This window comes from Harpia harpyja, chromosome 9, assembly GCF_026419915.1.
Source record: "Harpia harpyja isolate bHarHar1 chromosome 9, bHarHar1 primary haplotype, whole genome shotgun sequence".
NCBI classification, from domain to species: domain Eukaryota; kingdom Metazoa; phylum Chordata; class Aves; order Accipitriformes; family Accipitridae; genus Harpia; species Harpia harpyja.
Window position 1 is genome coordinate 11,789,686 of NC_068948.1, and position 27,537 is coordinate 11,817,222.

Here is a 27,537-nt window from a genome sequence, read left to right on the forward strand (position 1 = left end):
ATGAAATGCTCTGCAAATGTTAATAATATCTCTGTGACCTAATGAGGAAGCTTTTTAAACATTGTCATCATTTTCTAAGTAGGTTACAACCAAAATCAACCTTTGGTTTTGGTGATTAAACTTGACTGACTTCAGCAAAGCTGAGAAGTTTTACTGCCTTTGGAAAAAAGTGCAAAAGTATGTGGTTGGTTTTTTTGTTTGTTTGCCTTTTTCCCCCCAAATGCTTTTGTAATTAAAAAAAAAAAAGAGCTTTTCAGGCTATTTAGGCTTTTACCTTTTTTTTTTTTCCCCCCTATAGACTGTATGTGACCATGAAAATTAGAAGCTAAGAAATTGCTTTCTTGATCTCTTTTTCTTAATGGGGATTGGTGAAATTTTGTGGCATTTGTATTTTGAATAATTGTGAGTATTAAATTGTGTACAGCGTGGTATGTTTATCTGACTACATCATGGTGGCTGAGACTGGTGCATTAATTAGCCCTAGGCATGGCTACAAGAAGGCAAGGTCTATAGTGAGCCTATTCTATGCAAGCCGAAATTGGAGACAACTCTTCGGAAAGGTAGTGGAGTGTATGTGGGTGTTGTAGGGACCAAACTCCACATCACCTTAATTGCTCTTCTTGATGTAGATTTTGCAGGAATGAAGGACATTTTCTAGATGAGTTTTATTGATGTGGTGCATACAGGTCCTCTTCTCTGTAGCATGCTCTTGAGCTGTGTATTCAGATAGTATACTCTAGAAGGGTCTTTGGTTTTACCTTCTGAACTGATCCGCCATATCATCCCCTGGTATTTTTTCTTGTAATTTTTTTTCTACAATGAAATGTTTAGTGTTTTCTTTTTCCATGTCCATCAGTTTGATCTCTTTCTGCCATTTGTCCCTTCCCCCTACCCACTGAATCATTATTTTACTGTTTAAAAAAAACCAACAGTTTTTAATCGCTTTAGGTCATCTTATTACTGTTTTGTACCAACTGGCAATTGCAATTTATCTGCGAAGTTTGTTACCACCTGCAAATGCCATCTGTGGATCTCCCGAACATGTTCAGTCCTGCTTCTGTTTCTGAATAGCATCAGAACTGATTTCAGTCTTTGCAGTATCCCACTAATCAAGACTTGCAGTCCATTGCTGTTTATCACTTTAACTTCTGAGAACATCAGTCTAAATTGATACAGCACTTTTCAGTGTGGTGGTTGGAGGGTTTCCCAGCCCTTGAAAAGCTCATCTTTTTATCTTTTTTTTTTTTTTTTTTTTTCTGCTTTAGGCTTTTCATTTTTTTGTTATGACTAGTCATTGGGTTTCAGGTCACATCGTAGTGTTCCTGTCCAAGCCAATTTGAGTTGATTTTGGAGAGTAAGAGTCTTGAGAGAGATTTTTATCAAATATTTTACTATTATTCAGATAGTACATCTGTTGCTTTACCCTTCATCCGATAATTTCAAAACTGTACAATAAAGCTGGTTGCTTTTGATTGACGAGACTTACTTGTGCAATTCCCCATGCTGCTTATTTTCCATGATTCCAATTCTCTCCATAGTACAGTGATTTCCATTTTCTGTCTCCCATTCATTTATTATCGTATTTCTCTGTGGATAAAAATTACTTTTACAGAATAATTAGTGTCTGGATTGCTCTTGGCACTTTACTGATGATTGTTTTTCTCTAAACAGTGCTGCTCAAATGCTCTGACTTCTCAACTCATCAGTTTAGTCATTGTCCCAGTATTCTAATTGTCCATGAGCCTTGCTGGTCCAGGATGAATATGTATTATTTCTATGACTTTTACTTCAGTAATTATTTTTATAAATCTTTGCTTTTTAGCTGCCTAAGTTTCCTTGTATTTCTTGTTGAGAGTGTTTTAAACAATAATAGTAATTTATATCAGTCCATTGATTTGCAATCTTTACCAGCATACATCTTTAACTGGATGCACAAGTTGGTGATTTAGTAAGTGTTAAAGTGCTTCTTTTTCATCTCTTTTTGATTCGGGTGTATTGAGAAATAGAACCAGCACTAAGTAAATCTGCTTGACAGTGCTGCAGTTCTTAATATCCTGATGTAGCTTCAAACCACAGCATGAGAAAGTTAAGTCTTGCCTACGCATGTCTCATTCCTGTGGTACAACAGGGAATGTTGATAACCCCCACCAGGCATTTCTTATTTTATACCGTATTTAATGCGCTAGCAGGAGTATCAAGTTCAGTGATACAAACTCCTGATAACATTTTGAAATATCAGAGAATCCAAGTTTTCTTTTGATCAGGCGTGCCACGTGTTTTTCCTCCAAGGACTGGGCTGCTGCTGGTAGGAAGGTAAGCTGCAGCAAAGGAAAAGCCTGTGGGGATTTTCCAGCAGTGCTCCAATAAGGCTCTGCACCTCCACGCTGCCTTCTGCTGTGCAGCTGCCCGGTTTGAGTGCAGAGCTCTCTGCTTCTTGTTGGCCTGGATTTGAGAAGGCACTTCTGTGAAAAACCTCTCAAGTGATACCTACAGTGGTGCCTCTGTTCCTTCACTTCTAAAATTCCAAGTTCTCAGCTCTTGATGTTAACTGTTTTCTTTAGGTGTTTTATTCCCTGCAACCTGTGCTGTGTCTGTCTGTACGCTCGGGAAGGACTCCCTGAAACAGTGTTGTCTCTGTTGAGAACCATACAAAGAGGAAAAAACAACCCCAGCTGTTTTGTTAAAATAGGTTAGGGAAGAGTATAATCAATATTAATGCTTCTTAAAAGCTAAATGTGAGTGAAGAACAGGCAGATTGTGTTTTACTTGCTGTGTACTCCTTTGCCTGTGTACTTGCTGGAGCTCTGGGTGTCGGCAGGTATCGCCTTGACCCTACTCCTGGGGGATGCCAGATACTTCTTTGCCTTACAGGGGCAAGGTGGCACAGTGAATCGGCACTGTTTGCACGGGTAGGTTCTGCCTATTCTTTGTGCTCAATGCGTTGTTGTGGCAAGTTCCTTTAATTTCTTTGTGGTTTAGTTTTCTTTACAAGTTGTAAGATGAGAATGTTATCATCCCCTTCTTAAAGGTGTTCAGGTTATCTTAATGCTGCTCTAAACACCAGTACTGCTTTCTTTCATGCTATTACCGAATAACGTGGAAACTAGGGGACGTGCTGCACACATTCCAGAGCTTGCTATAGTGCTTTTATGGGTGGGACATAAAATATTGCTGGTTTTCCCCCCAATATAGGCTTTTTTTCCAAAGTAAAAGCAGAACATTTGCTATTGACAGATTCAGTATGTAACTTTCTCAGTTAAGAAACATGAATTGAGGCCAGTGTTTGAATGGAACACTGTTATTTTATGGTGACCTAGAAATTACACTTACCCTCTTAAGCATTGTAATTCTTTTTGTGCTCTTTTTTGGGGAAGAGAGCTTTCTAATGAATATTTGTCAGCAGTCTTATGTGACAAGAAATCTTTCAGGGATTTCAGTGTATAAACATTTCCTTTGTTACAGTTTTTTCTGTACTAGGATAGAGCCCTTCTCTCCAAGGAAAAATTTTATTTGCAGAGAGAAATAAAGCAGAGGTTACCAATTGCAAGTTTTCTGTGGTTTTGTTTTTTTGGGTAGTCTTGATAGTATCTCTTAAATGTTTAATTGAGGCACTGCCTCTTGAGGTAGAATTTATAGAAAGTGTAAAGAACTTTTCATCTTTTGGGAATGCCTGTGGTGGGAATAGCTGAGCAGGAGCAGGCAGACTGTATATTTGAAGTAGATGAAATAGGTATTTCAGAGCTTGGCTTTTATCAGGAAGAACTGTGAGAATCTCCTCAATATTTATTTCTGATTTTGTAAGTCCAATGGTCTGTATGTTTCTCATACAGATTATGCAAAAGCAGAATAACTGTGTAGCACTGGGAAGTCCAGTATCATATACCCAGCATCCTATGTCCAGCATCATGCATGTGGACTCTACTGTTCTGTCCCACTGCTAGACGTGGTTACCTTTTCCAGTTGAATCAGCTTGAGTCTTCATCTTCACTTCAATTTCTTTTAAATTCTGTTGTTTTCTCAAAATCCATCTTACTCTAGACTGTATCAAAAGGAGCAAGGAGTCTGAGTTTACGTGTATGCAGGTACTTGTGTCTTTCAAAGGATAAAACAGAAATCTAGAGAAATGTGGAAAGGAAGTAATATTAAGGTAGTCAAAATGCTGCTGGAGGCTGCCCGTGATACCAGCGACCCCATTAGTACTGTTTTGTTTTAAATCTAGCTTGATGCCTTTTAATCTTCTTTGAGATAGTGAAATTCCGTTTGGCTATATAGGTGATTGCGTTTTGTTGGACAAAGTCAGGAACATCTGCTGGTATCTTGTAAAGCTTACTATATTGTTCTTCCTAGCAGTTCTCGACACCCTCTTGTTTGGTTAATGCTTTGCCATCTGTTAACTTGATGATACTGTAATGAGGAGGGAGTTTATTGGTGAATCTCTGACAGCATTAAAACATTGCTTTTGTATCCCTTTTCCTCCTTCGGCTCTACATGCTTTGCTGATGTATTTCTATTCATCAGCTTTAATTTTCGCCAAGATTCTTATTCTTTGTATGCGGTCTCACTGAAACTTTTACTCTGCTTTAAGCTCATACTAGCAAGGCCTGAGAAATGAGTTGTTGACTGTGTAGAACTTTGTCCTGGTTTTGGCTGGGATAGAGTTAATTGTCTTCCTAGTAGCTGGTGTAGTGTTATGTTTTGGATTTAGCACCAGAAGAATGTTGATAACACACTGATGTTTTCGGTTGTTGCTAATTAGTGTTTATGCTAAGTCAAGGGCTTTTCAGCTTCTCATGCCCAGCCAGCAAGAAGGCTGAAGAGGCACAAGAAGTAGGGAGGGGAAACAGCCAGGACAGCTGACCTAAAGTGACCAAAGGGGTATTCCATACCATGTGATGTGATGCCCAGTATATAAACTGGGGGGAGTGGGGGGATTGCTGCTCGGGAACTAACTGGGTGTCAGTTGGTGAGTAGTTGTGTTGTGCATCACTTGTATATTCCAGTCCTTTTGTTATTATTATTGTCATTTTATTATTGTTATTACTATCATTATTAGTTTCTTCTTTTCTGTTCTATTAAACTGTCATTATCTCAACCCACAGGTTTTACTTTTTATTCCCGATTCTCTCCCCCCATCCCACTGGCGGGGCGGGGGGGGGGGGGGGGGTAGTGAGTGAGAGAGCAGCTGCATGGTGCTTAATTGCTGGCTGGGGTTAAACCATGACAAACTTCAACTGCTGAAGACTATGCTTGTCCAATTAACTCCTTGTGCATGTGTTTCCCCTCATGTAAGTGAGGAAAAATGGGATGTAACTCATGCAATGACTTGCTGGCAGTAAATGTGTGCATGCTGCAGTGCCGTGTACAGGCACTATGTGCAGGCTAATGCAGACATTTACTTTGCTTAGTAGAGACTATTTACTCAGGATAAAGTGGATTTGCCATAAATTTTTTATGTTTTATAATTCTTACTCTGAAAGGGTGGAATGGAGGAAACAATACTATTGTATCTCCATAAAGCAGAAAGCTTTACTGTGAAGTTTCCTAATTTTAGCTTTTCTGCCTCACTGCATCAAGAATCTTCCTCTTCTGATTCTGTGATATGAGCTTGCACGTTTTTTCATGCATTTTAGGCAATAATACTTGTAGGACCTTTTAAGAGAGCAGTATACCCTGAACATTATTGTGTAGAAACCCTTTTGCTTTAGACTTTGTCATGAATAAATGTCTTTGATGTTTGCCTATTCTGTTACTGTTCCAACTATGTTAATTCTTACTTTTAATTACTGCTTGAAAGAACATCGCTTTCTGGTAACTGCCAGGAGCCGTGGATCTGAAAGACAATAAGTAGTGGACAAGACTTGTGGAGATGTATTTTAATTGCAGGAGAGTCTTTAGTATGGCATGTCTTGCTTTGTGTCAGTACTTGCTGTCTTCCTCCCTCACATACTAAGAGATCTTCAAAACGGTTGTTGATTTTCATTTAGAGATTCCTACTGATGCTTTTTAAAAATACATTAAATTAATGCTGATGTGTTTTTTTGCTAAAGCCAGATCCAGTGCTTAGAAATTGCAGGTGATTTTCATTATTTGGCCTTAATATATGTTCATTGATAGCATGTGTGGTCAGACAGCCTGGAATACTGCTTTATTGTCTGTGCAATGTGGTATTACCTTAGTATTTCCTTTTGCAGGAGAACGGTTACCTCATATTGGAGCTTATGTTAGGATACACCTATTGCTTTCTTTTATATGTAAGAGTGCAGTAAGGCACCCTTCTTTCAGAATAACTTCAAAAGGCCAGATGTGAAGACTTAAGGAATTCTGTAAAACCATTCAAATCTTAACATTAAAGGCTTGTAATAATTTGCGTAGGTGTAAGAACTGTTTTTTGTAATGTGTAAGTGAACATAGAACCTACAATACAAGCGTGCTGATGGTTCTCATGTGTCTGCCTATTCTGACAAGCTGATTACAAGAGAATTTAGCTAATGGGGAGCTCTGAACAATCCCGGGTGGGTGACAGGACAAGCTTAAGGCAAAGAATTAGCAGAACACAAAAGAGAAAGCAAAAATAGCGGTTACAATTCAAACTGCTTCTACTAGTAGATGGAACTGGTACAACTGCCATTTCTGCATTGTTATTGAGGTAAATGTTCAGTGAAGTATTTTCATTCTGTATTTGAGAGAAACAAAAAGTATGTGAAGCATCACAAAGTGACGGCAATGAACTAGCTTCTATTCCAGCAGTAAACCTAGAGAAAGTTAAGTAGCTCCTAAAGGTTATGTTGTTATCCAAATATTTTAAAAGAGCTGACCAAGGGCTTCTCCAGGCTGCTGTAAGAATTTGAGTAGGGAAGAGAGAGAGGATGTTGTAGCAAAATCTAACAGCAGGACATACAACAACATCAGATGTCTGAAAATGAAAGCATCTAGAAATCAAACTAAAAACGAAATACATGTGCTTATTCTGATCTCTCCTGGCTTTTCTAATCTGTGAATCACTTGCAGATACGTTAGGAAATGTAGGGTATGTAAAAGTAGCGCTGAAATTAAGACAGCCCTATGGAGGGACCTTGCAATTTAGTGGACTTTTTCTTAGACTGAATGTCTGTGGCAGACTAGTGCAGAACTGGCTGATGCAGCGAATCGTGTGACTTCTTAGTGTTAACAGGGTGCAGAACGCTACAGCTTTTTGATTAATCTGTGTTGCGGCGAGGGAGGAATCCTGTGCAACTTTTAGAGGAGACAATGCAATCGGCTTGCCACTCTTCAGGAAGCTTGGGACCTCCTGCTGTTGACTTGCTCTGCTGAAGGTGCTCAGGTCATTTCTGAGGTGTATATGTATGTATCTATTTGAGTGTGTGTCTGCAGTCTTTTAGTAACAAAATGTAGAATGTGTGGAAGATGTTTTGAAATTAGTGCCAACTAGAATTTCTCAAATTTTTGTAATGAACATACCATTAAGAATATTTTTTTCCAGTAGGAATAGTTTTACATTCTAGGCCATGCAGTAAGATAAGTAATCTTGAATTAGGAACTCCAACTGAAATGCTGAAGAAAATCTAAATTGGACTACTTCAGGAAAAGCTGAATTTCATTTTAGAGCTGATCCACTGTAAAAACTGCAAATCTGTCCTAGAAGCATTAAAGAATGAACACATGAAGTGACCAGCAGGAAAAGGTTGTTATATACATATATTGAAGATTGTCTGGGAGAACGTTTAGATGCAAATGAAAACATATACATGTGAATGTATATCAGCAATTAGGTTGGAAATATATTAGCTTAGATGTATTTCTTTCAGGAATAGCTATCAGCTGTTATGAATTCTGCTCACAGTTTTTCTTTGGCATTTGTGATTTAGATCCATCTTATTTGTACCTCTCTTCTGAATGCAGTTCTGAAAACTAGAACACTCTTTTATCGTGTTGGTATTACGAGGCTATTGCTCCAGAGTCCTTTAGAATACAAAGAAATGTTGCTTAATGGAATTCTTACGGTAATGTCAAATTTGTACAAACCTCTTAAGATTTGCTGTTATGAATTCTTGTGCAATGTAATGAACAACAGCTTTAAAATGGTGTTAGACAATGAGATCAAGTTTTTATTGGGTTTAAAGTGGAAACACAACATGGTTAATAAAATGCTGCAAAAAAAAATGAGGTTTGAATTTTGTCCAACTATATAAAAGCTTCAAAATATATTTTCTGGTGTATTTATAGATTGGCTGTCAGAGCTGTTCATCTTAGTGATGGATAAACAGAGGAGTCAGTATTACATTCCTGTTTGAAGGATCGCATTGAAGTGGAGCCAGTTGTAATACTGTGGTCTGTCAAAGTTGATGGCAAAATCTTCACTGGTGTGATTAGGTTGTGATTTGGTGAAGCTTCTTGGTTCTTAAACATGCCATCCTGTACCGCTGTGAATTTAGTTAAACCAAATGGAAAAGTTTATTCTGAACTTGGAAGTTTTCACTAAGCTGATCGACTGACTGGAATTCCTGGTTACTAGTTTTTAATACTGTGCTCCCTTACTCTTTTGCTGGTAGTTTTCACATTTGATCGATATTTAAGAGAAATGAGGTATAGCTAACGTGGGGTATTACTTTAGTGTCTGACTTAACATTTCACACTGTATTTTTATAGTGAAAGTATTGCTGCTGCTCCTCTTCCTCCTTTTCCCATTGCTACCTCAGTAGAATTTTGTTTATAATAAAGTTGTCACTTGTTATGGTTGAAAGTTGAACCTTCGATATTTGGTGCTTTAATAAAACCTTAGCTGTTAAAATGAGTGCATCAGAATTTGAATCTTCTTTTAAAATGTAGCTTCTCATCTTTAGGCCATCTTCAGCGTTTCCCAATTGCTATGAAAATCTTGAGAGCAGGAAACCAAGTAGGTGAACTAGATTGGGTAGAAGAACATGGGAGAGGGCAGAGTTTACATCAGCAGAATGTAAATAGCTTTGATGTTTAACCCAGAATAACTCATGATTTTTCACTGGATTGGAAATTGTGATGAATTGTAAGTGGTGAACTAGAGACAGTCTCTTGTTTAAGGGATCCTTTGGTGACAAAAAAGGAGAACTGTATTCTTGTAAATAAATAGAAGTTCTGGACTCTTAACGTTTTCTTTCTAATGGCCATGAACTATGAGATGCCAGATTTTTGCCTAGCCACTTCAACATGTGTACTTGGGCATGATGCTGTTCCAGGAGTTTGTAGTTACTTATTTCCATCATGAGATAAAATGATGACTCCTACTATTGTGGAAGCTAACTATTGACATGTCTAACGAGCACCGCTATTTGCTTGGCTGGAGTTATAAAACTATAGAGAAAGGATATTGAACCTTTTTAGGGCTGAAGTGCATTATTCTCTGTAGGGTTTTGCTAATTTATGTTGCCAGGGAATCTAAAATTTTTTTCACATTCCCTCCCCCCAAGCCTGTAAAAAAATTAGGCCATTGCTTCTGTTTGCATCTGTTTACAAAAGGTTGGAGGTTTTTTTGATAGGTAAGGAGACATGATTCAATAATATCTGGGATCGTATCTTCCACTTGGGTAATCCTTCTAATTAATTTATGACTTGCTGTGGGGTTTTTTGTGTGTAGTCTCTGCAGTGATTAATCAGAATTTTGAAACTGGCAGCCCATAGCAGCGTTACAAAAGACAAAGGCAAACCTAAAAATTGTAACCAATTAACTTATTCTACCTGCCTGAGAGTTATTTGTAGAGAGAAGTACTCCTCATCTCTGTGAAGTATCAGATGTACTTGAAATTATCATAACTGAATGTAACTTCTGATTTTCATGAAGCCAGTGAGCATTCTGTGGAAGGTACTGTTCCCTGTGACAGTGATGGTCAGTGCTAGACTTTAGCCTGTTTTGCATTTAAATTGGATAAAAATGAATTCTGAGCCCTGTATCTGCTAAGGAACTCTGCCCTGGTACTTTTTTTACAGTAACTAAGGTGTTGCTGCATAATAATCTTTCATAGATCCCTGCTAAACTGGGAAAAAAATTGAAGAGACTGGAGAGAATATGGAAAAGTCTCAATGAGGATCATCTTTGCTCCTCTTTCTCCCTGAGCTTTTGTTTTGCCTTCTATACTGCTTTTCTATATGTGACAGCACAAAATTTTTCCTCCCTAAGGTCGACTTCCATGTGCACTTTTCCTTCCACCTGTATAGGGTTCTGCAGTAGGGTAGGTCTTTGCAGAAATCTTCCCAGTGGGAGACGTGGCTTCATCACTGAAGCATCATGGCTCCTGTGGGATGGGTAGGGGATGGTAGTTTGTGGGAAGTGTATGTGAATTTATTTTACCATCTAGTCAGAGGTGCTAAATGGCTGAAGAAAAGAAGTGAGGCAGAGCCTTGAGTGCTTCAGAGAGGAGCTGAGAAGTCTGGCGCTCTACTTTGTACTAAAAGTCTTGCCGACTTCTGAGCAAGGTAGCAAGAACAAGAGCAGCAAGGAGGTACACATCTGGGAAACGTGGCAGCTTATCGTTAGGTGTGATGGAGTCAAAAGTATCTGGAAGATGACCTAGTTTAATAGCTGAGAGAGAGGATGGAGGATTGTGGGAAGCTGCTGTTTTCTTTCTCTCAAAGTAGAGAAAAAATCCTCAGCCTTGAAAGGATGATGAGCTACTTTTGTTCCTCAAGAGTGATAGTGTACATAAGAAGAGATGTTGGAGGGATTACAACTGGAATGGAATCAATAATGGATTAATATTAACCATAACCAAAGAATTCAGTTAGCAGCAGTGTGCTGTAGACCACACAATTATAGGAGGCAACTAGCAAAAAAAAAAAAAAAAAAGTCGAAAAACAGCTTGTGAAAAGGCAGAAGTTTTCTTATTGGTGTGTTGGAAAATGAGACCTACTCTTACTTAAACTGCATTAAGTGAATAAAATCCAGCATATTTGTGGGTATACTTTTAAGAAATATTTACTTTACAAGAAACAGTTCTTCAGTTCAAACAATGCAGCTAATTGTAAATGGTGCTTTGCAGGTATTGCTCTAAAGAGCATATATTAACATAAATTACATTTGGCCATAAATTAGCTGGTTTTGCAGTTGGGATTCTGCTGATACCAGATGAATTGGTTGAAACCGTAAAAGAGAACAAAAACGGAAAGTGCTAAATCCGTTCGTGATGTTTCTGGAATATTAAAGTACTTCAGTGTGTGAGGAATGAAGGAGGGGAAAAGGAGATGCCTGTAGGAGAAACAGAGTATGCAGAAGTTGGAGGTAAGGGAACTATAAAATACAGGGTATAGAAAGATAAGAGTATATAGTGGATTTTTTAATTATATGTGAAATTAGCCAGGGGGAGAAGGTAAATGATAATTGCTTTGAAATCTCCAACAGTGATGGGAAGAGTCCACAAAAGGAGCATTGCAAAAGGGAACATATAATGAGATATTTTTGCGTTAGTTTTGAGTAGTACACAGATAAATAAATTTTTAAAAATCTGTGATTTACTGCTTGAGAACACCATAAACGTTTTCATGTTGTTGTTCATGTCTCAGCCTCGTACTGTTTGGAGCATAAAGGAATGTAAAATGAAAAATGAGTGCACGAGATGATTGAAAAAATGATGTAAATCAGAGCTCTAGCCACCTAGTACTGCAGGCAGCCACGATACATGCCTTTGTTATGGAGCACCTCCTAAAGATGCTGAGCTGTTTGTCCCACCACTTCTGCTGTTCCTCACTGCAAGGGTTAGAAATGTTCTTTGGTCTCCAGCCTAATTTATTCTTTCCCCAGTTGGTCTTGTGCTCTTGTAGTCTAATGTTTAAACAGCTGAAAGTTCGGTCCTGTGCACATCTCTTGCTCTCCTGCTGTCCCTCAGGAAGCAAAATGCGCAGGATCCTCCAAATTCTGGCTCTTGCAACTACGTTTTTTTCTTTCTCCTGTTTTCTTAACTCTGTGGAAGGATGCAAGCCAGGTGGTTTTGGCTTTTTTTTTTTCTTTTGAGATTACATTTTCATAATTACACTGATTATACTTGTTCCAGTTTCGGGGCGATAGAGAATTGTAATCAGAGACTGAAGTCTCGTGAATAACTGGCTGCTGCCATAAAGTGAAGGGATGAGCAATGGTACAGCCACTGGTATGGGGGCCACTGGGGGAGCCCTGGAGCGCTGGTCCACGCCTGCATCTGCCGCGACTGCAAGCAGATCTTTCACATTCTTCTTGCATTTTGAAGAAAGTCTCTGGTTGGGTATTGGGAGAAACCAGCTGAAGTGATTTAGTTTTGGACATGGACATGTGAAGTTGCACACCCTCTTGGGTTAGGAGTGGATCTCTGGTGTGCTGAGGAATAGAGGCAGCAGAGCCCATGTCTTAATAGGCCTCAGTCTGCTTTGTGTCCCTATCAGAGGGGTTACCAGGGTAGAAAATGAATGTTCCGTTCATTCTTTGAATATAACACAGGGCAAAGCGGTCTTTTGCTATTTCCACATCCTTCCAACATCTGGTGAGTTGGAAAGTTGTATACAAATGGCATGGCAAAAATCTGTTACAAAACTGTCTTGTGTAGAGTGAATGGGAAAAAAACCCCTTTAATTCAGGAGGAGACCATGAAGTCTAAGTATCAAGCGTGGACTGGATTAAAGCACACAGATTTTTGTAGCCGTGGCAACTTTCTGTGTAATCTCCTATTTTGAGAAATGGAGTCAAGGATAAGATTATTAAAACATTTCTCATATCCGATCCTATTGTTGTGATAACAGAGGACATTATTTCTTTGTCTGTGGCCTTATTAAATATAACAGTAAAGCTAAAACCAAATTTTTCTTTTTGTTCTTTTCCAAAGGATTCATCCCCCTGAATTCTTCAAGAAAAAATACGCTGTGGATGAAGTCCACTATGTGAACGAGGTGAGTTGTCTGTGTGTCTGAATATTTTTCTGTGAACACAAAATCAATATGTGGCAACGATTTTGCTTAATTTTAGTTCTCTGCTTACTGGATGTCTCCTGACTTGGTGGGACCTTTCCCACCCTCTCCAGTTACTGGAAAGTGTCCTTCATTCTTAGAAAGTAGTTGTAATTTTTTTTTTTTTTAAATCTTTTTTTTTTAAAGGCTGCCATTTTGAGCCGAACAATAAGGTCTTAATCCAAAGACAGTCTCATAAACATGTTCTGTGCATCACGAGCCCTGTCAGTCTGTGTCTTTATCCAACAGAAGTGTGTTACTAAATACATTTTTTGCAATGCCTTGGAGATTTGAGGAGATTGCTGTCAGGGAGGTTGTGTGTCCTAGCTCTGACTTGGGAGCCTACATTTATTTTATGCCTCCAAAGAGCTGTGAGGGGAAAGGCTGCCTTCCTTACTCTTAGGTTATGTTGAATCATTCTAATATTTGAATAAGCAAATATATTCATATTTTTAAATACAAGTGTGACTTGCTTAGTTAGGTTTCTCATTTCATTTCTGAGCAGATGTTTGTATACTTGTGCACCTGACCAGTTATCTTTTCTTTGGTAGGAAGGCTCAGCAGGGTGAGGGCAGTATTCATGCCAAGCTCTGTGGGTGATTTTCATGGAGAGCAGCTTGAAAAGGAAGACTGTGATACTTATGTCCCTGCAGAGCACTAACTGACTCACTAGACCAAAAATTTTACTCTCATCAGCTGTGAGGATGCTCCATTTCATTTTCATAATGAGTCCAGCTATGAAGTGAAGTTTGATCCTGTATTTCAGTACCTGGGGGTGGAGGAAGCTGTGGAGAGGTTGCTTTTTGACGTGAGCTGGAGTTGTATAGAGTGCAGGTGCTCCAATGCTCATCTGTCAGATGATGAAAATTGCAAGTGGAAAATACATGTTTTATTTTTAAAAATCACATTTATTTTGGGTCACCTTAGTTGTTTTGGGTCACTTTCCATCAACAAATGCCCTTATTGCAGTTCTGTTCTCTGCTTCCTTACTGCTTAAAAACCGTATTGATGGGAAAAAGAGCTCTTTATGTGGACCAGTAAATTGTCCCAGCATATAAAGGCTGTTTTCCACTGAACTATGTGTATTGAAGTTAGAAGCTGTTGAAGCTTGCAACGAAACTGTTCAGCTTTCAAAGGTTCTTCCTATAACTTTTGCCTGGTTTGCCAAGGAATTGGTTTTCCACTGTCAGGACACTAGGGGCCTTACTTACAGGATAGTTTTTTGTCAACAAATGACCAACCTGTGTAAGTGTGTAATCCTAATATTTCATGGGGAGAAAAAAAAATAAATAAACGTGGAATTGGTATTTTTAAACCTCACTGCCATATGCTTTCTTTTGTTAATATTGTTAGTGTGCTGTTAAGCTGGTTTAAAGTTGGTAGAACTGTGGTCCCTGGAATTATGTCATCTGTTCATTACCTCAAGAAATGTGTAATTCAGCGCCCACCTTTCCGCAGCTGCTCTAAAAGCCTAGTTCTCTACAAGCCCAATGATTTTGTTCTCAGTTTGTAAATGTTTGAAAGGTACTGAAGGAGCCTAATGGAAGTGTTAGTATAAGATGACCCAGTCAGAATAACAGTAAATATTCATTACTAAGTATTTAGCATATTGTAACATTATTAATGCATGTGTGTTTTATATGCAGTAGTGCGTTGAGGATAGAGTACCCTGTTGTTCCTCAGTTCTCTGTGACATTACATCTTTTTGGCTCATACTTCCTCTGTCTTCCAAATGATGACAATAGGCTTAAGTTATAGTAGACACCAGCAACTTAAGCACTGCACTTCTGTCTAAATATTTTGTGATCTACTGATCTTGTTGCATGTCTCAGGTAATACTACAATATCTGAAAGATATCAGGAGCATTTTTGTCTTTGCAGCTCATTTACTTTGTAGACAGCAAATGTTGATGAAATTGCTATCAATGTGATTATGAGGAAGAAAAAAAAAGAAAAATAATAGCAATCTAAAACTTCTTTTTAGATATCCAGTGTCTTGTCTTCGAAGAAACCTGCCGTGCTCCTTACTTTGGTGAGTCACGTTATTCTGAAGATTAACTACTAATTTTCTCCAATAAGGAGATCAGTTTATTCAGCATTTCTTTGCAGTGTCATTCCCTATCTTTTCCTCCCCATGTTTGCCAAATTTGAGGTCACCTGTGTATAGTCATCTAGTCTTCTGGCCCCTCCATGATCTCAAGATTTGTAACCTCTGGCCTTCCAGTCTATATTCACTCTGCCAAAAGCTTTAGCTGTTTTCTGGTAAAACATGACAAGCCTATCTAACATTGACCATGCTATCCTCCAGCCTATGTACAATGACTCCAAAATCCTTTTTTCTCTTATGTTTCTCTGGTCATGTCATGAGCATGTTTGGGCCTTTTTATGGGAAACCCACAAGGATTCAGGGAATACTTTTTCTGCATAGAGGGGGTTGGTGAAAACAACTTCTGGGAGGAGGGAGTGATATCAAATGCCTGCCAAGTATTTTGAATGGTGCTTGCTCATTTCTCTGGAAGAAGGATGAATGAGTGGAGGTAAAGCCTGCAAGTTTCTTCTTCCCTGCCACTTCTCCCCCAGCTGCTTTCCTTGACAGATGCTTTGTAAACCTCTCACTATTAACAGTATCTGATTTCTTGCCCCTAATCTGTATAAGAAATGATTTGCTGACTCTGAGCTTTCCCTTACAGCAAGTGCAATGGCAGCCTCTGGATTTCTTGTTTTCCCATGACAGGTGCCAGACAGAATTCTTAAGAAAAAATCCCTCCTTAAGCAGTCACGTAGCATGAGATCTGATTTCTTTATCCACTAAGAGCAAAGGCTGTAAATAGTTTTCAGTCTTTCTTCCACTTATATTTGTATATATACACATACAAAAGATGATCCTATAGCTTTCTTTCATGTTCTTTAAGAGAAACGAATGGGAAAGAGAATATTTGACCATCTTGTGCTTCTTACTGTGCATTTGTGCACCTCAAGTTGTTGAGCAGTTGTCACTCTGTGAGCGTCATGTTATAATCAGGAATTTTCACCTAATTTTTGGCTGAGAGGATGAAGCTGTGATGCTTTCACATTCCTCCCGCTGCCATGAAGAAGTATACAGAGAAGGGAAGAGCGTTTCTCTTTCTTCTGGCTGAATGGGAACTTGGTCCTCTCCTCCTGTGCTCTCATTCCAAATACAGAACTGTAATGCTGCTCCACAGGGTTTCCCAGGCACATGTTGTCAGAAGTGTTCATCTGCTGTGTAGCAGCCAAAATACTCTTGCTTATGCTACTTGCTTGAATGGAAAGCTGTAGGGGAATGGCATGCAAATTTAAATAGTAAGCATTGCCAAGGCAGTGCATAATAATTTATTTTTAAATGAAATTACTTTAGAAGAAACCTTGCCCGTTTGTTAATCTCTTGCCCTTTATTATTATATAGGTCTCCTAGCTCCGTCTCAAGACATAAGGGAATTAGAAATCAAAGCTTGCCATTTTCCTAAGCAGCACATCCTAACCTGAGTTGTACACTGGTCTCCTGTGAAACCGATGATTTCTTATATTGGTCTGCATTTGAACAAACAGTCTGGGTTTTTTAATTTATTATGATTCAAGTAAACTTACGTATAAGTTTTCCTAAAGACTTGCTGCAATCAGGTTCTCCCCCTGATTTAAATTTTAAATACTTGTGTTTGGCTCAGAATCATGGTCCTTTTAATCTTTTCCTTCCTAGCGCGGTGTTAATACCGATAGCGGAAATGTCTCCAAGGAAGCTTCATTTGAGGGAATCAGCCAGTAAGTGACAAGGCTTTTTTATACATTAATTGTTGCATGGTTATGTTGAATTCATTTTATATTTCACATTAAATCATGTTTTTTCCTAATAACAGGATGCTGAATGGCAGATCAAATGTATCGGTATGTCTTTGGAAATAAAATGTTTGACATATTTGTAATGACTTGAAGTACAGTGGTGTTTTTTTGGGAAATCTCTTTTGCATCTAAGATCATCCACTGTTTCTCTTTCTCTGTGTTTGCTTTAAGTATCTAAAACCAAACAGACTCATCCCCTTGCCTCCATTTCCACATTTGGGATTGGAATATTTGGTTTTCAGATTTCAGAAAAATTAATCTTTAAGAGTAGCTTCTTTCTCTTAGTGACTTCCTTGTACAGTATTAAGGTAGGTATTAGGGATTCTGGTATGCACAATCTTCTGAAAAGATGTCATATTACAGGTATAAAATAAAAGATCACTCTTCTGCCTACATGTTGTCTCTTTATGAAGTTTGGCTTTTAGTGGGGTGAAAATGTCTTCCTGCATGCAGTATTTTGGAAAAGCAGTAAATAAAAATATATCACAGCCTGCTCTGGGATGTGAGGATGATGACCTCAGTTTTGAATGAAATACAACTGTCTAATCTGTTATGATATCCTAAAATGAGATAATTTTCCATTTTAGCTCAAGTGTATGGCAAAAAAGAAACACACACCCCTCCACCGTCCACCCCCCCATTAAATAGCCCGTTAAAATAAACACACTCATCCTTAGATGTTGAGGAGGTGGCCTTTTTTTTATGATCCTTGACTCCCAGTCACCCCACTGTATTTTTCTCCATCCACCTCTGTCAACAGTGTATTAATTCTGTGAAGATTGTAATGCACAGAATTTGCAGCAAGTCTGGGCACTCATTTGTATAGTCTGAGAGCATGCTTTCTGTTGGGATCATCTTTTCTCTGTCATGTGAACTGAAATCTGGAATCTGATTCCATAATTACTTTGTTCGCTCCCTACAACCTAAATGGAAACTTAATGATTTTGTCAGGGATTTGGAGGACCGAGGTGGCAGACATTTAGACATCTTTAGCTGCCCAGTGAATTAAATATAAACTCCTCCAGAATACAAGCAAGCTGTTTTTAATGAATATTTGGTGTCCTTCTGTTACAGCAGTATGATGTTCTGTTGCTTTGACCAAGTAGGTACTCGGTTATCTTACGTTCTCCAGGTACAGGTGGACTCCAAAATCCATGTGGAGCGATACCTCCAGTTTTATCTGAGACACCTCCACATGAAATATAAACAAGCTATTAACTCCAGCAGTAATTCTTTATGGGAATGATGTACAAAGGTCTGTTTGAAGTACCAAAAAGCCCTTTTTTCCCCCCCTGAATTTCACTAAAAACTGGAGTTTAATTAGTAACACATTCTATTACTAGTCAACATTAAGTTAGGAAGCCACTCCATTTAGCACTTCATTTGAGATTTTAATAGTATGTCTCCTGCAACACTTAAAGGGATTAATGCTATTTTATCGCCGGCTTCCCAGTTTGTGGTAAACATGCTGTCGGTGTGCTTCGGGAGGAGTGCTTCTCCATTCTTTAGGGGCGATTTCCAGCTGTTTAGCAGATACTTCTCTTTTGAGACCCGGGATATGCTCATTCCTCTCCACCCCTAGGCACCAAGTTGTTAATTTTCCTGCCTTTGACAGATCCGGTTGGTGTCTTCCCCTCCTGTGCTCACGGTATGGAAGAGCACGCATTGATTTTGTTGTTAGATGTGCTGAAGATCCACTCCCCTCTTCTGATGGATACCATGCCCTCAAACCACTTGTCACTCCAGCCTTCCCTTGATCTCCCTGACTCCTGCTTCGGTCTTCTCCAGGGCTGTCATGTCTCTTGTGACAGCGTGCTTGGTCTGCGTGCTGGCGGTGGGCATGTGGAGAGTGAACGCTGCTAATTGAGGGGGTGGAGGAGGAGGTGAGCTTCCTTTTAAACTCTGCTTGTCTCAGATTTTTGTAACTGCTTATATAAATCAGTCCATTTTACATTTGTTTTCGACACAGACCCAAACAAATTTCAGCATTCCTGCTTTCCTGCTTCTCCACGTCTCCTGTATCAAATGTTTCCTTTATAGAAACACGAATATTTCGGATGTATTGATTTCTTCCGAGAGGACTCAAACCCTGGAGTTTATACCAAGCAATGTGTACCTTCAAACTGTGCTCCCTCCTGTCTGCCTGTGACTGCGCCTTGTTGGCTCTCTCTGTCCTCCACTCGGCTGGGCTCTGCCCTAGCTATGATGCTGTATTTTATTCCTGGGTTCTTGTGTGTTTCCATTTTCTGGCTACCTGGCCAAGATGTATTTCCTTGCTGGAGCCGTTTTGTGTTCCTCCTGCTCCCATTTGTCTTTTTTCTCCTAGGCTGACTGTGCCCCGGTGTATTTTTGGGGGGGGTTGAGGGGTTTTTTTTGTGATGGATAATAATAGAAATAATGTATCATTTCCTGAAAAAGGTGAATCTTGCTCTCTTTGCAGGCTGTTCATCCTGTTCCTGTCAGAAGCTGCTTTTTCGTTGCACTAATGATGTTGCTTCCCTGTCTTACTTTTTGAACCTTTTGAACTTCTTCTGGAACATAATTACCTAACTATTTGATTAATTTTTACACTGTAATAAATAGTCATTTGAGACAAAATGACTACTGTGTTCATGGGTTTTTTCTATGCTCACTCTGAAGATCACCCCTAAGTTATTTTTGTCCTGCTAGCAATGATCAAACTTGATTTTATGCTGATAATAGAGCCCATAATAGTGAATTATATCATGGTTTCCATTAGTTTATGTATAGCTCTCTCATATAGCAAAGTATGTTGTACTAAAAAAAGCTTGTATGTTGCTGCAATCTGTAAAAATGGAGAATGGCAGTACTTGGGAAGTCACCTTGCTCAGCGGTGGGTAGCACTGTGGTTCAGTGGAGGGAGCAGTCTGGGGCAGGGACTTAAGACAGGAGACTTGGACCATTTACTAATGTTGCTGCTGGTAACTCAGGTCAGTTTTGTTTAGAGCTGTTACAAATCCTACAGAAGTGACTTGCTCTCACTTGCTTCAGATGGCTTAAGCGTAGAAGGCAGATATCTAAAGTAGTTCTAATGCATTGTTTTCTAGAAATATGTATTTCTGTTTGCTAATAAAGGCTAGTTTCATTTTTTTTTTTCCCTAATTCATTGACCCATTTTTCAGACTGGAAAATGTGCAGGAATTTTTTAAATCTAATCATGTGGCGGTTATGTAGCACTGGTAAAAATGCTTTGAGGTGATGTGACTCACCATACAGAAAATGGATTTTGAACCTGTATGGATAAACAGTAATGTGCCATATACTTTAAAACACTGCTGAACCAAATCTTTGCTTGCTGTGTTGGGAGGTTTCCATCCTCAGAATCAATTGATGTAAATGATGGACAGTTTAAGCAATTGTACCTAATGTTATGAAGTTTTTTGGTGAATTCCTTTCCCTCAGAACTGCACTTGTTGGGTATGACAGTGAAGACCATCTAAATGGCCCCTTCCCTATTGTGTGGTGAAGTCAATCGTTAGGAGAAAGGCTCTCCATTTTGAAGAACTGTAGAAAATTCTAACATTGTGTGTGAATATGTTTTGGATTTTTATCACCATATATACACAAAGTGTATTTGTTAAACTGACAAAAAAGGGTCTCATTATACAGTGTTATTATACAGGAGGTGTAGATTTCTAGCTTTTTTTTTTTTTCGAACTGATGAAATTGTCTCGCATCTTAAAGGACAACTGAGTATGAAATCAATTTGGACATGCCTTTCAGTGTAGTATTTCTTAGTTCTATGTTGATTAAATGGTTGCATTAATATGTTACAGATTGCAACCGTAGCAAAATGTCAATTTGTTTTGTTCCTCAAGACCATATATCTCATCATCTAAGTATTATCAATTTGCAGATTGCAGGAAAATGTAGAATTGGATTGCTCTACACGAGCCTCTTAATGTTAGGGCAGTACATGTTTTTTAAGAGCAAGTTGTTTATTGTCTAGCAGGATCAAAACTTTGCTGGGAGGACAAGGTAGGGTGATTTTATGTAGGACTGCGTGCACAAATTACGTGAATTAAACACCATTTGTGTACTTCTGTTGGTGATGACAAGCTCTTCTCCTTGAGCTTGCTATTTAACCAGTAACTTTTAGGATGTGGATTGTTTAGCTACCTTGTTGGTAACTAAAGTGAAGCGTAATTTGAAGTCATTAGCTTCAGAAGTCTAGCAATTGCAAACAGGTGGCCCTGCAGCCACTTGCACAGGACCTACAGCTATCACGAGCTAAGTGGAATTGAGACAGTTCAATCCTTAATCATTGGCTTCGTTGAAAAAGCTATGTACAGTAGATCAGATTCTCTTCCAAATCTGAATTGATGCTGTGTCCCATAGGTCTAAGATCTTGTTTTTTACTTGACATTATATCAGAAAGTCTCTTTCAGGTGAGAGATAAAACTGCTGTTCAGCTGATGATCTTCTGCCTCTTCTCCACCCGCCCCCAGCACCCTCGTGTTTCAATCCTACTGCTTTTCTGTGTTTTTAATTAGCTTCCCCAATTGACAACAACTAGAGTTTTAAGGAGCTGCCACATAGTGGGTGGCGTCAGCCAGTAGGTAAAACTTGCATTTCTGGCAGCACAGACTGTTCAAGAAGAACCTTTAGGGCCAGGAAAGGTAAAATCTAGGGACTGCGACAGAGATGGTACACCTCTTGGCTGAAATTGCTTTTCTAAAAAAGCATTATTTGAGCTGTTGTAAGTGTACAATTTCTCCCCCCCCCCCCCTCCATTTTTTTTTAATGTGCAGATGAGAAACAAGCTTCTCTTGTGAAGTTCATGTTTGGCTCATTTGATTTGCTTTTGGTTTCATCTGTTTGTGCTTGTGGTTAAAGTGAGCATGACAGGTTCTTGAGAGAAGAGATGTGAATTTTCAGAGTCTAAGTCAGCTGCCTTCTGTACCTCCCTTCCCTGACCTTTATTTTCTTTTGTTACTTCATAATAACCATAGTTTATACTTGTCTTATTTGCATAGAGCTGGTGTTGGAGCTTTCTGCAGTGCTGCAGTGTCTCCTTACGCTTGCCTTCGTTGATCTGTTTTCTGTCTGATACACTGATGACAATTATTGAAAGTCCTTGTGTCTGTTGTTGCAGCTGCAGCTTAATTCTTCTTTGTCTTGGTTTTCTGTGGTGGTGTCAGTTGGTGTGCTTTCTAGCCAAACAGGGAGCTCAGGCTTTTGGTTTTTTAGAATTTTTATAGATTGATTTTACTATATCATTCGTATATTCTGTATAAATTTGTATTTAACTGGCTCTTCCATTCCAGAATTATTTCTGCATTGGTGTACGTAGGTTATAGTTGTTGGTGATTAAATTGAAAAAGTGCCCTTTTTATCTGGTTTTATGAGACTTTCTTGTTTCCAAGTGACCAACTTCATTCTATAATGATGCATTGTCGTGAGACTTCTGGCTTTTTGTATTGTGCTGCTTTTCCAGTGGTTTCTAATTAATACCCATAATACTGAATACCATATAGCTTGTCCTTGTTGAATGTTGTGATAAGTTGTTGTTTTCTATCTTGGAGTAGGAACACAAAGCTATTAACCTTCACCTTGTTAGGATTTTATAAGTTTATGACCATATGTTTTTGAAAAAGAGAAACATAGGGGGTTTTTTCCTGCTATCTGAGGATGCAGGAAGACCCTTGTACAATTAGAAGTGACTTGTAAAGAATTTTTTTTAATTGGATTTGTGCTTTAGTCGGTCCCTTCTGAGGTATCAAGAATGGTTAATAACCTGAAATAGATTTAATTTTTCCTTCAAAAATGTGGGAAAATGACTTGTTGCCTTATAACATTCTTCTGAAGATCTGTTGGGAGCCTTGGAGCATTTTAATTCTCTTAAATGCCCTAACTGAAGAGCCAACAGTCCTGAGTCAGACGAAATATCTTTGATGCAAAACACTCCTTAGGCATTTAAATTGTAAGCAAAAAAACCCTTGAACAATGCTTGAAAATCCATTTGTGTTCCACTTAATTACTCAGCTTCTTACTCTGTTGGCCACTCTAATGTTATTGTTTAGAGAGCCTCAAAATAGTTCCAAGAATACATAAATTGTTAATGTAGAAAATAAACAGAAAAATAGCTAAGTGTCTGAGGCCAAGGTGAGATGGAGGCTTTTGCTTTGCCTCTTCTGTAGATCAGAAAAGACAAGGAGAGGTTGTTTTCCTTTTCGCAGTCCTCAAAGCAAGCTTGTTTATCACATGCCACGTTCTGTGCACACAAAAATGGGAAGGCATAAAACAAGGGATGAAATTAGCAATTCGCTGTGTTTAATTTCGTTGAAGGGTGTTTGAGGAGCAAAGTTAAAATCACAGAACAATTTGGAAGGGACCTCTGGAGGTTGATCTGGTCCAACCCATGCTCATACCAGTGAATTGATAACATTTTATCTTTGTCAAAAGAAGTTTAATAAATGTCTTGCACATACTATTACTCTGGTTTCTGCACATTCTTAAAATTACATATCTGGTTTAGTCTCATGTATTTCAAAGTAAAATACTTGCACAGTGAAGGTGAGTGTGTGCATTCTCCTCACTGGGATCTATACTGAATTCTAATAATACAATATTTGCTTTCACAAGTTTTCACGTCCTCAGAGAAGACACAGTTTAAAAAAAAAAAAAAAGTAGTCTCTGCTGTTGTGTGTCTGGCTGATTTTCAATATATGTATTTTTTGGTTTTTTGTAGATTTAATGTGAACAACAAAATCCTTCATCCTGAAATTGCAGAATGGTGAGTAGCATAAAATCTTTCTCCTTGAGTACACTGAATGTGCTTATATTCTGTACCATTGCTTCAGAGAGATTCCCTCAGCAGAAGCCTCCTACTTTACTATATGAGTTTTAATTTTAAGCTGATTTCACGTTATGGGGTGGAAATAATGTACAAAAGTAAAAACAGGGCTAGGTAACAGCATTGAAAAGTGAAGAATTTATGTGACATTTCTTAAGCATTGTGTCTGGATATATATTTTTATAGAATGTGTTAGGAGTTAAGTCACATTTGTGTAAATGTGAATTTGTATGAATAGGAAAAGAACTGAGGATAATTCATATTCTACAATGAAAATCAAAGGTAGATGAAACTGTGTCTGAACAGGTAATATTTAATAAGGTGTTATTACTTTTCTAGGATTTATTTTAACAGCAGTAATTTTGTTGAATTATTATTCATGTAACTATACTTGGTAATTCTAGGGGAAGTCTGCTGTAGCATATCTAGAATAGACAAAATTAGAGTGTGACTAAGTGTATTAGTAGCTTGTAAAGCTACTGCGTTTTACCTGTTTTCCTCTTTTGGTCAGCATTGCTGACTTTGTCCTCAGGATTGCTCCATAACTAGGGCTTTCTAGTTTTCCATTTAGGAAATTAACTGAAGAAACAACATAGTGGATTTTTGCTAATGAATTAGGTTTTATCTAAGCTTTTTCAGTGTATTAATCTAGAAATGAGGAAGCAAATTCTTACTTAAGACAGATAAGCTTAAAATCTTAAAATACAAGCAGGGAAGTGTACACTCTGACTACCACTGTTGTTGCTTATTGTATTATATGCTACTATATAGTATTCTTTTTAATGTTTCTTATTAGCACATATGCTGAGAACAATCTTCTACTGTCTTCATCTACATCTAATTGCTGGCTTGAAAACTGTGGAGAAGTTTTCTGAACATGAATGCGATTTCAGACCACATAAAAGTTTTAATAGGTCACGTTTCTGTTGTTATAGCCATTTTTCATTGCTTGGCACAACATAAAAAAGTTGTAAAGGAAATTGGGAAGTGGGGGAACTTTACTTAGACATTGTTGCATCACTGAGTCGTGGATGGACCTGGAGATGTGTAGCAGTGGGACTCATTGCTTGCAAATCCTGCCGATGAGTATGGGGGGGAATGCGAGTGCTTTGTAACACAGAAAGCTCAGGGTACCAATTTTTAAGTCTTGCCTTTAAATTCTGTCCTTCTAGAATTTGGACCCTTCCTTTTCCAAAACAAGTAAGTCATCTTGTAGAATTGATTTCTGAATTTAAGAGTTGGTACAGCCTTTGAGGTGCAAAGTCCTGACTAATGTAGACAGAACACAAGCTCGGACATTGATGTGTTGGGATATGCTTTTCAGATGCACAAATTAAACACGATTAGGTAAAGAAGGAGTTCAGTAAAACCTGGGGTTTCTTGAAATATCATTAGTGTTGAATTAGTCAAGCTGCTGTCATTACAGATACTGATAGGGAAGATCTGGAAATGTTCACACATGCTCTGAGACACCTGATGCCGTGCTACATTGCTTACAAAAATAATAGAAGGGATAAGTCAAGTTAGAAGTTCTTCATAAAGTCTTATTTTCCTGTAGAGGTGGCTGCTCCTGAGTTCTAGTTGGTTGGTTTGGTGTAGGGCATGGGGCTTTTTTATTGTTTAAGACATTGGGAACCTTCAGCCTCTGATACTTCATTATCATGTGCCCAGCAGTCAGAGGAGGATTCTGAGTGACCTGACAAGCTGTTTGAGGAGTGGAGGAGGGAGCTACATCTTTAACCTGACAGTGTCATTTTTGCACTCCTCTTGTTTGCCTGCCTTTTTGTACTCTTGTTAGCAGAGAAAGACAAGGGGCAAGAAAGGGGACCTGAAGAGGGCCTGGTCTATCTTCCAAGGTTTGATCTGTAGATACAGCAGCACTACAGGGAGAGAGAGATGACAATTTTAGCTGCATAAGGCTTTGGATTAGGGCTACAAGCTTGTTCCCAAGTTAGCTTTCATTGTGGTTCCATCCACCTTACCAAGGTGTCACCTGATAAGCTTTTCTCCTCTGTGGTTTGGGTTAATGGGAGGTTAAATCTTCAGGAAGCTCAGGGATGGACAAACATGAGGTCCATGCCCTGAGGTTGTACTGAGATAGATGGAGCATTGAGGTATTAGAAAGGCAGCACTTGGAACTGTTCATTTTGGTGTAGAGAGAATCTCTTCTGTGAATTGTGACTGCCAGCCTGGAATTCTGATTTTATCCTCCCTGCGATCTTAAGGGGGAGAGATGCTTGGTATGCACCTTCCCTCCATCTGGCTTTCAAGGAAAGGGAATTCTAAGTGAAGCCAAAGTTCAGATTTGCATTCAAAAGTGTTTTAAAAGGTTTTATCGACTTTGGTGGCTTTCATTTTAAGTCAGAAGTATGTTAAAGACCATTGTTAGGATTTAAGTGTCTGGTGAAATCAATATGTGAATGACAGGCTATGTGTATTAAAACTTCCTAAAGTAGAAATTTCCTTGGAATGTCAAGTAATTGCCCAAGAAACTTTCTTTGGAAAGCAAGAATATTTTTAGAATTAAGAATATTTTTCCTTTAGGAAGATGAATTTTTTTTTTTTTATTATATTCTAGGGTAGGAAACTGCTTCATTTGAATCGAATGCTTGCATGGATGCATATCATTTCAAATTCAGCAAGCTCTGAACTACTCTGTTTTACATGATACTTGTCAGAAAAACTCCAATCTATACCATGCTGTCAAAACTGCCAGCAAGAGGTGAAATGGCTGAGCTTCCTGAACCAGCCAGGGAGAACTGTGAGCTACAAAAGGCAACTCTAGTATTATACAGTCTTCTAATAAAATGCAGAGAAGATGGTTCAATACTGACAAGGGGCAAAGCATTTGTGATTAAAGATCTGTTGCCTCCCTTGCTTACTCATCCTTTTTCAAGATCTCAACATTTTCTGACTTGCTATGAAACTTAAGGATAAAACATAAAAGAATTTGACCTTACACTGGACTTCAGCAGTTTGCAGAGTATATTTTCACTTTTTTTTTTCCCATTGAGTGAATGTTTTTCCAAACACTTTTAAACACTTCATTTAAAATTACTGGGCTCCCATTTCAAATTTGATACTGAATGCATACCCTAAGTATTAATTTCACTGTTTTGAAAAGAAAATGTCATCTAATAGCAGACGAACTCCAAACTTGTCCAAATTCTCTCCCTAGTAATCAGAAGGAAATTTTTCTATGCTAGCACTTAGCAAAATGGCCTTTTGTTACTTTAGTGTACCAATGTCTGTCTGCCATAATCGTGGTGGTGCTATAAGATAAACATTTAGCAATGTACGGCTTGTTTTGTGCCTGTATATACTGTATTTTCCTGTAACCTTGATGAAAATGCACTGGCTGGATGGACGAGCCCAAAGGGTTGTGATGAATGGAGTTAAATCCAGTTGTCGACAGGTCACAATTGGTGTTCCCCAGGGCTCAGTATTGGGGCTGGTTCTGTTTAATATCTTTATCAATGATCTGGACAAGGGGATTGAGTGCACCCTCAGTAAGTTTGCAGTCAACACCAAGTTGGGCGGGAGGGTTGATCTGCTTGAGGGTAGGGAGGCTCTACAGAGAGATCTGGACAGGCTGGATCAATGGGCCGAGGCCAATTGTATGAGGTTCAACAAGGCCAAGTGCCAGGTCATGCACTTGGGTCACAACAACCCCATGCAACGCTACAGGCTTGGGGAAGAGTGGCTGGAAAGCTGCCCGGCAGAGAAAGACCTGGGCGTGCTGGTTGACAGCCGGCTGAACATGAGCCAGCAGTGTGCCCAGGTGGCCAAGAAGGCCAACGGCATCCTGGCCTGTATCAGAAATAGCGTGGCCAGCAGGAGCAGGGAGGTGGTTGTTCCCCTGTACTCGGCACTGGTGAGGCCGCACCTCGAGTACTGTGTTCGGTTTTGGGCCCCTCGTGACAAGA

General features: G+C 38.8%; 1 protein-coding gene across 3 annotated transcripts in view; it reads left to right on the forward strand.

Moving 5' to 3' along the window:
- Positions 1-27,537, forward strand: part of PEPD (peptidase D) — a 176,274-nt gene that overhangs the window by 41,969 nt on the left and 106,768 nt on the right. For all 3 annotated transcript variants that reach the window (XM_052798252.1, XM_052798251.1, XM_052798250.1), the window contains 4 exons: positions 12,819-12,882; positions 14,924-14,971; positions 16,655-16,716; positions 23,507-23,551. In XM_052798252.1, the coding sequence (XP_052654212.1) occupies positions 12,819-12,882; positions 14,924-14,971; positions 16,655-16,716; positions 23,507-23,551 (219 nt within the window). The remainder of the gene's footprint in view (positions 1-12,818; positions 12,883-14,923; positions 14,972-16,654; positions 16,717-23,506; positions 23,552-27,537) is intronic.